General features: G+C 37.2%; 1 protein-coding gene across 1 annotated transcript in view; it reads left to right on the plus strand.

Annotated features, from left to right (window-relative positions):
- Positions 1–13277, plus strand: part of LOC137027263 (novel protein similar to vertebrate membrane associated guanylate kinase, WW and PDZ domain containing 1 (MAGI1)) — a 111998-nt gene that overhangs the window by 23784 nt on the left and 74937 nt on the right. The window contains exons 2-3 of the mRNA XM_067395241.1: positions 176–465; positions 5487–5603. Coding sequence (XP_067251342.1) covers positions 176–465; positions 5487–5603 — 407 coding nt within the window. The remainder of the gene's footprint in view (positions 1–175; positions 466–5486; positions 5604–13277) is intronic.

The following is a 13277-nucleotide window of genomic DNA, read 5'->3' on the forward strand; positions in this document are numbered from 1 at the left end:
GCAAAAATGAATATTCTGTGATTATTGAAAACCATATGACAGTCTTATATCCATGGTTATTTACAACATGTCCAAACACTGAATGTTTAGCATTAGATTTTCTCTGTTTAGTCCCTACTGACATGAATTTAATCTCTGTTTATATCCTCTCTCTTCTTCTCTTTTTTTCTGTCAGTTCGTTGGCCATGTCTAAGGTTGCAGGAAAGAAGCTGCACTGGCGCTCCAAAGTGCAGGAGACATTCATACCGCTGGTGGGCGGCTCTGGAGAGTTGGGAATTGCCATCGGAGGTGGGGCCGATTATGGAGAGTTCCCATTCGTCACCGCTGCACCAGGGGGAGGGATCACAGTTGGCGATATCATCATAGAAATCGGGGGAACTCCTGTTTTGGGCCTGACTTTAGGAGATGTGCGTGGGCTTCTAAACTCCTGTCCCCATCCAATCCGCATCAAATCAGTGTCTCCAGGTAATGTTAGAACTTTACATTCTCATGTGACTGGTTTGAACATGGCTCTAAATATTTTTTTTCTCTCCAATAGTGTTGTTAGTGGTTCTTGTTAATGCAAGCTTCACTACTGCTACAGCTCACACTTTGGGTTAATGATTTGAACACTTACAAACCACCCAGAACAACACAGTAACCACGTAGCAACGCCATAGCAACCACTCTGTACACCCTGGCAACCATCCATATCACCCTAACAGTGTGGTGGCTAGTTTTTCTCATTTACAAATGCACTAACATTAAACAGAACAATATTATTAAATTAATACTTTTATTCTGCAAGAATAGATTAAATTGATCCAACGTGACAGTAAAGACATTTATAATGTTACAAAACATTTCTATTTCAAATAAATGCTGTTCTTTTGAACTTTCTATTCATCAAAAACCATGGTTTCAAGGTTTCCACAAAAATATTAAACAGCACAACTGTTTTCAACATTAATATTAATTCAACATAATTAAAAAACATTTTTCTTGAGCAGCAAAACAGCATATTAGAATGATTTCTGAAAGATCATGTGACACTGAAGACTGGAATAATTGGTCCTGAACATTAAGCTTTGCCATCACAGGAATAAATTACCTTTTAAAATATATTAAAATAGGAAAGAGTTGTAATTATAACATTACTGTATTTTGACTCCTATTTTTTCTATAAAATTATATACTATTATAATATTTATTAATACTTTGAATTAGCTTTTGTTTTAGATTTTCAGGTTAATTTTAGTTTAAGTTTTAGTAATCTTGTTATGTGCTTTTGTCTTTTTTATTAGTTGATTTTAAATATTTCTATTTAGCTTTATTTTAATTTTTATTTTAGTTTTACCTTTATAATACTGTTTTAATTCAACTTTATTTCAATTAACAGTAATTCTTTTCAACATTTTTAGTTTTCAACAGTAATGTCAACGGCATAAGAGGTTTCTTTCAAAAACATTAAAAACTCTTACTGACCCCAAAGTTATAACAATAAAAATTGATGTATGTATGAGCAAATGTATGAGCATTCATGAAATTTTTACCGCTATATCAACTATTTTTAATGTCATAACAGTATGACATACTGCCAGAGTGAAAAAAGCATGTTTTCTGAAGCAGAGCAAAATCCATCTTTGTCAACTTTTTATAGAATTTGGTCCGTGATTGCAGGATGGTGGTATTTATGTCACATGGGTCGTATGTCACCCTTAGGAGGGCGCTGATATTTATCACACGGTGTCATGGTGTGGATGATTTTTTTTTTTTTTTTTGTCAAACAGTATGTCACCTCTGACCGTGACTTCCTCTGTCCTCTATTAGTTGATCAACCCGAGTCTGCTGCATCCCCCCCTTCTGCTGTTCTCGCACCTCTGACACCTCCAACTACTAACTGCAGAGTATTAAACTGAGTCACTAAGGGTATAATTCAATGTTGCATGTTGCATTAGCTGATGAGAATATCTCATAGACCTAGAAATGCAGAATTATGCATCCTGTTCTGTTATTAATATCGTCGTTTGATCTGCCTGTGTATCCTATATAAGCACAGTGGCCACAGAGAAGAGGAGCTTTGTGCTAATTCTGGCACTTCTATTTTAAAAAAGATCAATATGTCCCTGCTGAAATACATCCAAGTCTTTATAAAAGCAGCTCTGTCTTCTAAACAGAGGAATTGATCATAGTGAATGCCTGAGGATTTTTTTTTCTTTTTCATTTAGACCTGTTTCATTTCCATTGTTTCATGTTCATGATTTTGCACTTCTGCGATTTAATGAATTGCTACAGGATGATCAATTATTCTAAAATTTGAGTGATGCTGGCCAGTGCAAAATATGCCACCATGATATGTGATGTGTTCTGGTTGGTTGCCAGATCATTGCTATATGGCTGCTTAGTTTCTGAGTGGTGTATAATGCTTTGCTATGTGGTTGCTACAAGTATTTACATATTGGTTGCTAGGGCATTGCTAGTGTGTTCTGGATGGTTGCTATGTTTGCTGTGCAGTTGCTGTGTAATCCGATTACAAGTAGACGACTCTAAATTTAGGTGTAAACTGGGTTTAAAACGTTTTGAGCTTGTCCACTAACGACCACCTCCAGAGGTAGTCAAAAACACATTAAACTGGATTGCTTTCATAGTGTAGATGCTCAAGTGGTCAAATGCATTCAAACAGCCACAAATACCGCCTACTCTCCGCCTACTGACCTAATATAGGAAGCACGCTAGCAACACGGGATTTAAACTTTGTCGGCTGAAGACCCAAGTTTAGTTTGAAGATGGAAAATGTACCAAGCACAATGTTCTCTCACCATTCCTGATTTTTAACATGCTCTCACCACGTTCGGCATCGCCTTGTGGCTATCAGAGCAGAAACGAAAGTATGTTTTTTTTCTCCGTATGTTTTTTCCGTCATCTCCTTTCGTGTTCATATGTAAATTGTGCGAGCATATTTCATCCATTTGATCGAAAGATGTAAAAAAATCCATAGATTTACTCATCTATAGACCCTCCCCTCTATGAAATCAGAAAAGAAGTGGTCCAAAGTGGATAAAAGAGACGGATTAAAACACCAGGTTGCCAGTCCTTTGCTATAGTTGTGAAGTGTTCTCACTGGTGTTTAATGCATTGCCATGTGGTTGCTATGGCGTTGCTAGGGTGTTCAGGAGAGTTACCAGATGATTGCTATGCAGTTGCTGAAGTGTTCTAATTGGTGTTTAATGTTGCTATGTAGTTGCTGGCTATTCTGGAATGGTACCGGGACATCCTGGGGAGTTTCCAGATAATTGTTATGTGGTCACTAAGGTGTTCTGAGTGTAGTTTAGAGCAGGGGTGCCCAACCCTGTTCCTGGAGATCTACCTACATGCAAAGTTTAGCTCCAACCCTGATAAAACACACCTGAATCAGCTAATTAAGATCTTCAGGAGCACTTATAATTACAGACAGTTGTGTTGAGCAGGGTTGGAGCTGAACTCTGCAGGAAGATAGATCTCCAGGAACAGGGTTGGGCACCCCTGGTTTAGAGCATTGCTATGTGGTTGCTAGGGTGTTGCTAGGTGGTTGCTATTATGCTCTGGGCAGTGTTTCCCAAAAGCATCGTAAGCCTAAGTTTATCGTAACTCCATTGCCACCAATGGAGCTACGATCAACAATGGAGCTACGATCAACTTAGGCTTACGATGCTTTTGGGAAATGCAGCCCGGGGTGGTTGCTGCGGGGTTGCTTACTGGCCAGAGTCAAAAGAGCTCCCATCTTTAATGTAAATCCATGGGATTTATTCTCTCATTCTTAATTCTCAGAAAAGTATGATTTGAGGCCTCCTTCATGTTCTTAGTGTAAACAATGTACTACTAGTTATGTGCTGAAATGTAATACTTTGTGCAGATTCCTAACTAATGCAATCAACATTAATCTGGCTGAATTAAAGGGTTAGTTCACCCAAAAATGAAAATAATGTCATTTATTACTCACCGTCATGTAGTTCTACACCTGTAAGACCTTCATTCATCTTCGGAACACAAATTAAAATATTGTTGATGAAATCCGATGGCTCAGTGAGGCCTCCATAGACAGCAATGCCATTCAAACTCTCAAGGTCCATTAAGGTACTAAAAACATATTTGAAATAGTTCATGTGAGTTCAGTGGTTCTATCTTAATATTATAAAGCGACAAGAATACTTTTTGTGGAAAAAAACAACATAAAGAAAACAAATAAAGACTTTTCAACAATATCTATATGGGCCGATTTCAAAACACTGCTTCAGAGCTTTATCGAATCAGTGAATCGGAGCACCAAAGTCATGTGATTTCAGTAGTTTAGGTGTTTGATAGGAGATCCGAATCACTGATTCAAAACAAAAGATTCATAAAGCTCAGAAGCTTCATGAAGCAGTGTTTTGAAATCGCCCATATAGATATTGTTGAAAAGTTGTTATTTTGGGGTTTTTTTGGTGCACAAAAAGTATTCTTGTCGCTTTATAATATTGAGATAGAACCACTGAACTCACATGAACTGTTTCAAATATGTTTTTAGTACCTTTATGGACCCTGAGAGTTTGAATGGCATTGCTGTCTATGGAGGCCTCACTGAACCATCGGATTTCATCAACAATATCTTAATTTGTGTTCCGAAGATGAACAAAGGTCTTACAGGTGTAGAACGACATGAGGGTGAGTAATAAATGACATTATTTTCATTTTTGGGTGAACTAACCCTTTAAGTAGATTCAAGGAGTGAGTTCAAGGAGTGCAGCAGACCAGAGTACCGTAGTGGTCATTTCGTACCTATATGCTGTGTGTGTGCTCATGTGGTTGCAGGGCTTATGTTCCTTTATGAGAACTGTGAGCTGTGTTTTATTACTAGGAGAGGTGGGGTGGGGGTGGGTCTGTCATTCTGATGGGTTCGAGAGGCACTCTGTTCATCTATAACAGCCAAGTGGCCTGTCATCAGAGACCATAAACCACAGCAGATGAAATAAAGAGATCAGCCATGTTGAGTGGAGCACTGGGCAACTGTGCCAAGACTGCGTGTGTGATATTTTTCACGTTAATCCAAGGCTGTGTGTGTTTGTGGGAGAACGTCTCTGTATGACACACACTTTTCATTATAACCCGAATGTGTTTCTACATAGTGTGATATGGCATTATACTGACCATAAAAGTGTGAATTCATTGTAATCTCTAAGTAGCATTTCTTTTCTGGCCGAATGGTGGAACTGGCTTCATTTGATTGATTAGAAACACCTCTAATATCTACAAAGGTTAATCAATACTGCCTTCAGGGACTAGGCAGAATGTATCTGTGTGTGTTTATTTTCGCAAGCTCTTCAGTTTTTTTGAATTGCAGATTTTGAGGTGGGTAAGCACATTGATTCGTTTGTAAATGTTAATTAATGGGATACTCTTACTGTATGTGGTAAAATAATTCGGAACGTCTCAGTTTGTTTGTTTGCTTGTCCATCTTTCCCTTTCTAATTTCTCATCTGTCCTTCTTTTAGGCTCAACTCTATGCAAGGATCTAAGGTTATACCTGAGCAAATGTTTCACACCGGGTTCAATGGACAGTCAGCTCCAGCAGGTGATCCGAGAAAACCTCTACTTGAGAGCCGTGCCCTGTGAGTACCCCCAAAAAATATTGTTTAGGAGTTATTCTTTTAGAGCTTAAAAGCTTCCAGAAACATTCATAGAATGTACAGTTATCTGGTCTTTAATGATGTACTCAAACATTAGCACAAAAACATTATTTTTACATAATTCATGGAATGTTTTCTTTTTGATGGATGTTCATCTAACAATGTTTTTAATAAAAAAAACCAAAAAACATTTTGGACATTTTGAATGTTCAATGAACATTTAGAAATAACATTTCCATAACTTAACCCTTTCGCGCGTACGTTTAAAATATTCTAACTGACCCCCCAGAGTGAGTTTTTTAACGCGATCATTATTTTTGAACGTTTCCCCTTATTGTTTCCATGCATCATGCTTGTCACGTAATACACCTTAGCCACATTAACAATGTATGACAGATGTATTGCTTTTATTTTGTTTCTCCTTTTTTATTAAAGATATTCACAGACATTACTTACCATGTCATCAACTATGTGATATTCCAGTTCTCAAATATTTGTGAGTGTGTTTTGTCATTTAAAAACATTTATAAATGATCTTGATCTATAATGCGAGATAGACGCCGCCATCTTAGTTTGCGCCGCAGTTCACAGAGTCCTGTCAGTCGAACTTACAGCAGGTGAATTCATCCGTTTCTCCCGAAATACATGTAAGTAAGTGGTCGGTGAACTAGGAGAAGAATAGAGTAAACTCTATAGTTACTTACATTATGTGTGTCTGATATGAATAAAACACTTCGTCAAATTATATATGCCGTTCACATCAACCGTATCAACACCAAAATTAATCTGCAGCAGTCAGGTACAAGCTCTCTAAGTTGTTTACTTTCATTATTATTGTAATGTTATGTGCTTTGAGACATGAGGCCGTTTTTTAACACCGTCTCTTGTGATGATTTGCCGAGGACAGCGCATTTATGTGTTTTGGAGGAGGTGTGGCTTTGGACGGCGAATTGCAGGGTGGGTGGGATTGCATGCTTTCAATGCTAGCAGGCTAACATTAACATTTTCCAGATCTCCTACTGCACTTTTAAATGTCACTGTTGTCACAAAGAGAATTTAAAAAGTTACTGTTTTCCAAACAGGTTTCCCAAACACTCCCCCACTTTTGTCTTTGGTCAGACAAACAGATAGCTCCACCCCAAATTATTGGTTGAGCTGTTGCTGTATTTAAATGCTCAAACAAACAGAGTAGTGTTTTGATAGTGCCTGTATGGTTTCAGCTTTGTCTCAGCTGTTTAAGCTGCACTTACAGGACAAATAAAAATAGAAACAAATAATACACCATTTATATTCTCTATGTATATATCACCTAGAAACTATTTATATACAGTAAGTATAAAAGATAAAATTAATGAAAAAAAGTCTCCCTTTAACTTCATTGCTGCCAGAGATTTTATATGTAATTTTTCATGGTTAACCACACATGCACATAAGTTTAAACAACCTAATAAACTACTAGAAAATAAGCTTGTTATGTCATGGAACAGCACTTAACATCTTGCACAGGCTGATCAAGCTCAAGGTACTGCAGTTTTTCTGATGAAGTGTTAATTGGCGTGTGATCCATTTAATAGAAAGCAGGTGTTGACAGCTCCAACTGGTTTCACTTCGACAAGAAAGGAAGGATGCAAAATAACAAAAGAGAGACAGAACAGGGGGAAGGTGAAAGATAGTTATCAATGCAATTGTTGCAGAAAAAAAAAAAAAAATTCTGTCATTATTTACATGAAACCCTATTGTCACTCAAAACCCAACATGCTGTTATTTTTCCTTCGGAATGTCAAGAAATGTTTGAAGGATCTGATACAGGTTTTATACTTTATATAATCCTTTAATATGGACAGTGATTTTTGAGTCATATCTCCATGCTCTGTGAGAGAGAACTGTTGAATATGGCCTTATAACATTTCCATGCTTTTCACTTTGTGTTTCACGCTCTTTTCTATCAGTCGTCTCTCTTTCACACCCTCTTTTCCGCTCAACTCCCTGTTGCTTTCATTTTTCTGTGCCCTTTATCCTGAGCTTTAAAATCCTAATTATATGTTGAGTAATTTCTTTCCCATTTTAATCTTTGTGCAGTGATAAGACATAGATTTGGATTAACCTCCATCAAAATCATAAGCTTTTGTTAAGTAGATGAAGTTCTGCTAGTTTTTATAGTGGAATGATTACCAGAGATGGTACAAGGAGGGGGAAATAGACCACTCATAGGAAATAACAATGCAATCTCAGAAGATATTATGAGATGGCGATTTTGTTTGAATTTGTATGGCATGAATCATATGAAAACGTACAATATTTAGGAAAAAAAGCATGGATGTCCACTCTTAACCTTACCCATAAAGCTAACAGTCACTCTGCAATGTGCAGAGTGTATGAAAACATATGAATGAAATTGTACAAATTCATACGAATTAGCCACCAATTTGGCAAAGGCAAAATAGTTATGAATTGCCATGAGATTGTGTTGCAAATAAATGGGAGAAATTATAGGTACCTGCCTTTCATTTAAAAGAGTCAATCACCTTTTTGATTGAGTTTTACAGAGTTTATTCTATAATGCACCAGGTAACCATAAAAAAAACTAGATAACCCTAAAAAGGTTTATAGTGTGATTTGAGCTAAAGAAGCAAACATGTTTAATATGAAGCTCGTAGCACTGCACAATTAACCATTGAAAAGTTGTGATCTCCATTAAAACACCCACACGATCTTATTCCTAAATAACAATGATTAGCCTGTGCCTATTAAACCTTTGATAAAATCACACCGGAACGTTCAAATCTGCGTTCACACTGCCGCTGACCCACAGAGAGCAGTTGTCATGTATGAAACAGCTTCACAGTGTTGTTATTTCTGTGTAACAATAATCCAAATGATCACAGACGTTCTGGGATAAAAGTTTATAGTTTGGATATAAACACTGATGTCCACAGTAGCAATCAAAAAGCAAATCACCTTTTGAATGAAACTAGGCACTTCAAATAACAATTGTTTCGATTACATCATCACTACATGGCGACAAGTGACTGTTAAAAAATGCATTTATCATTGAATCATTCATTCATAAAGTAATGAAACATGTGAAGTATTTATGAATGAGTCATTGAATCATTCATTCAACCCCATTTTTTAAAAAATAATTTACTCAAATTAATTAAACATTTTTAAATAGACTGCAGCAATTAACATTTTTTTTATTCTCAATTTATCCATAATTGTGCAGCTCTAAAATCTTGTCAAATTTTATTGTTGATTTGAAACATATTCTTGGACCAGAATCTTGATAAACTGTTTCAGAGATTTCAGTCTTTCTCACTCAATTTGATTGGAGCTGTATTTGTACATCTCATAGGCTACTTTCAGACTGTCAGTACAAATCCAGTTTTTGTGCATAAAATCCAATTAGATTTAGCAAGTGTGAACAGCAAAAAAATCACATGAAATGCGATAAAAAATCTGTTTTAAGCTACATCCGTTTTAGTGATCGGATTTCGTATGGTTTATGTGACTTTCTCAACGCCACATAAAAAGCAAACATCAGACGTTGTTAGAAGAAATATGCTGAAAGTCGCTGCAGAAACAAGGTTGTATTGTTGCAAAGTACCGGACGAGCAGAAAACGACAGTAATGTTTTAAGACCGGTGGAGTCGACACCACAGAATAAAGCTACACATACCAGCCTCTTCTGCTGCCGCTTCCTCATAAGACGCAGTAGTCAAGTGTGGTGGACACACATTTCCATGTTGCAAATAAAGCCAAAAGTATACTTAACTTTTTATGCATACGTGTGGGTCAGCGTACAGCGCACCTGAATTTCGTCATCATAATAGTATTCGCGAACTGTATGCGCACCGCTGGATTTTTGTAACCACGCTTACTTTAGGTTGCACATGAGCATTTAATTTTTTTTGTGCAGTAATTGGTTTATCCACAAGGTGGCAAACGTACTTTGGGGGCATCAATTCACAAAGTAGTCAAATAAAAACTGCATAAACAGAACAGACCGGAACGCATGCAAGCTACATAGACGAGAGATTGTGTGAACAGGTTAGAAAGTACACTCATTTGTACAACTCTAGCAAAGATGTTTACATGTGTTGTAACTTGTGGTGAGAGATTGCTCAAAACTGTGCATGCCTTGAACGCCTGTGTATGGGTCAAATGAAGTATACTTTGCAAGGCTGTGCATTCAACTGTGCGCATATGTGGAAAAAAGTAAGTATATCCAGGGCTTAAGACAACATCTGTATTGCGGTTGTTGTTGTTTTTGATATATGCCTTCCGACGCAACTTCATTGGCATAGAAACCAGATATTCTGGAAAACGAAAGAGCCACATGAATACAAATCGGATCTGAACAGGTGCTATAAACAATCTGTTTTAGATCAGATTCCAAACGAATAGACAAATAATTGGATTTGGACTGACAGTGTGAACGTAGCCTTGCTTACATAGAAAGCAGCTGTCAGGTACTAATATTTACTAATATTCACTTTTTAAGGCTAAATAAGGTACAAAGGTGTACATTTTTAGAAGGGTCCCTCCCAAGTGACAACTTTTGTACCTTTCTGAGAGTGTGGTGTTACCAGTATGGCCGCAGAGTGAACTGACTTGCCTCAAAGGTACTTTGATTACATTGTAAAACATTCATGGCCACTTTGAAAACTTTCTGGTGATGTTGGCTCTCTGTTTTTCTCTTTAATTGTTCCTCAAACATTGTTTGAAAAGTTTTCACTCAGTTATCGTAGTTCGGACATGATGGCACATGGTCTGGCTTTGCACATGTGTTTGAGCTTGTGTGGGAGTGTATTTGAAACAGTGCGTAGACTTGAGTGGGGTAATCTCTGATTTATAGTGAAGTAGGTCATGCCGAGCTTGACGCTGCCCGCCGTGTGCCATTCTGCTTGCTGAGACACACACACACACACAAACAATAACTGCAGGCATGCCTTTGAGCTTGTCTTTGGCTCTTTCAAAACACACATAAGCTTCATTTGGAAAACAGCAACACACTTCAAGATTCACACGTGCTGCTCTCACATGGACACCCTCAAACATCCATTATTCAAATACTTACACAGGACAGTGAACACACAAAACACACTGCTCTGGTAAGTTTTCCTCTTTGTCTCAGTCTGCTGAATGAGGAAGGACCCCTACTTTAATTCCAAATGTTCAATTCTACAGTTAGTTCTGGAAATAACAAGCTTTCTACAAACAGAGATGTTTACAGATGTTTAATATGTGATAATATTAGCCATTGTGCAGTTTCATTTTCAGTCATCTATTGTGTTTGAACTTGCAGACAACTCAAAGACCATATCCAATTATTTGGTATCTGATTTTTTTTTTTATGTTTGAACAAGGCTTCAGTTATTATCATGCTATTTTTTGGCAAAATGATCATTGGAGAAGTTACATTTAGCCCTCTTTGATGATATATTCAAGAGACTGTGTCTGATCATCACAATGAGACTGATTTCACAGCTTAATTTGCCAGACTGACAGATTACATTTGAAAAAGCAGATTCTATTATGATAGTGAATGGAGTTCAGATTATGAATAATCATCACAAGGCAGTCAAAGCTTTAAAGGACATGGATTTGGTCAGAGGAAACTGGCCATAACGGCTGTCCACTGCATGCAGTTATCAAAGTCCCTTAAAGGTGGGATAAGTAGATTTTCAAAAACGCTGTTGGGCATTGTTGACATTTGAAATCAACCCAAACAAACCCTCCCCTCTCTTCATTGCTCCACCTCCAAAACTCACCCTCCAATCCTAACAACCCTGCTTGAGTCTGTCTCAAACCCCGGCCCGATTCCTGTGACGCTAAACACCACATTCTCTAGCGGTCGTCAGCTGGCCGCTGTTACACACGCAATGCTAGAGTGGATGTCTGTTTATCACAGCTGACGTGCAACAAAAAGCTTCACGAAAAAAAAGCGCAGTTGATGAACGAATGACAAGAAAGCAAGTGTAAATACAAAGTGTTCGTTGTTAGTCGCCAACAGCACAGTAGCTCCAGACAATCAAAACCCAGCACCTGATAGCACACTTGAATAAACGTCTTTTTTTGTGAGGGTAGTGCTGCAAAAATAACACACAGCAATCTTAATGCAACATACCCCATTCAATAATACAGATTTAACTTTCAAAACAAATAACCAAATAAATATTATTCTCACTACAATGCAAAATACAGGTCATTTGATAATAAACTTTCATTCACAGTGATATAGTGAATATCGTGGTATAATGACAATAATATAGGTGTACTGTTAGTAATAATAGCAGAGCTATTGTAATGCAGTTCTGCCAGGTGTAGTATAAATTTATAAGCACATTTTCATTTTGTCAGCAGTTTCTTTTCATATCACATCTTTTCACTCTCTTGCTTGTTACCGTTCTGGCTTTTATATGTTGTGTTGTACTCTGAGAACAGCTCTATCAGCTCTACTGATCTCAAATGTGTCATTCAGACATATGAGCCAAATGTTTTCTTATTATTCCTGCTATCTAGCAGAGTGTCCAAGCTGCTCTCTTCCATAAAATGAAAGTGAGTGATGGTTGTCCCCATCCATTCCCTTTCATTGTATGAAAAAATGCTTCTTTCAAGAAAGTCATACAGGTTTGGAACGACATAAGGGCAAGTAAACAATGACAGAATTTGCTTCTTTTTTTGCTTCTGTTTCACACGACGTAGAATAGCTGTGTAGATCACTCTGCCTGACCCTGAAGGGGCTTTAGTTTGGCTAAGCAGAGTAGACAGGAAGGCCTGCCGAGGCCTCAGGCTGGGAGCTCTAGTTTCATCTGACAGAGATGGAAAATAGCAGAGTAAACAGTCTGGATGCCTCCAGCTTGGTAGTCATACTTTACCTGTCCAATATATGCAGCAGTAATGTTGACAGTGATTGGGGCGACGTGAATGCATAAACCATCATTCCTTGATCTAAGGTCAACAATGAAATAAATAAATCAATGCAAATAGCCAGAGTCAAAGCCTGACCTTGAATCTGCTGACAAAAATGAAAAGTGTTAAATCCTTATGTTGTTTTTACTAAATAATGCATGTTATATTATGGTGAGCATATTTGTTTTGTCATACCTTAGCCACTGAATTGTGTGAGTTCACTCACTGTCTTTTTGCCAAAATTCAAAGGCAAAGTAATGCATATATTCTTTACAGAGAATCCTATCCCAGAATATTATAAAGGCAGTGTCTATTTTTGTCTATTTTAAGTGCAAAATGCCACCCGAAGGCTATTTTCACTAACTCTGTCCACCATTGCTTGGATAATTTACCCTTGGTATAAACAGCGTATCATTTCTATTTACACTTTGTATGAATATCATCTATCACTATTTGCACTTAGTGCTATTTGTATCTGTTTACACACATGCACATGGTATCCACCACTATTTACACTCATTGTAAATACAGCTTCTTTTAAATAGCCGCTGCCTAAATATTATTAATTCAGTACAAAAAGGTATTAAAAATACTTTCATCTAATTCAATATGTACTGTTTCCCAATATTTGTGTGCAATGCATTTTTATGCTTAATAGAATCACACTTTGTTAACTTAGCAACATAATAATATCAAACTATTTAAAAATCAGTTGCGATGCTATGAGTTGCAACTTATGTA

The sequence above is a fragment of the Chanodichthys erythropterus genome, chromosome 9 (genome assembly GCF_024489055.1).
Source record: "Chanodichthys erythropterus isolate Z2021 chromosome 9, ASM2448905v1, whole genome shotgun sequence".
Lineage (NCBI taxonomy): Eukaryota > Metazoa > Chordata > Actinopteri > Cypriniformes > Xenocyprididae > Chanodichthys > Chanodichthys erythropterus.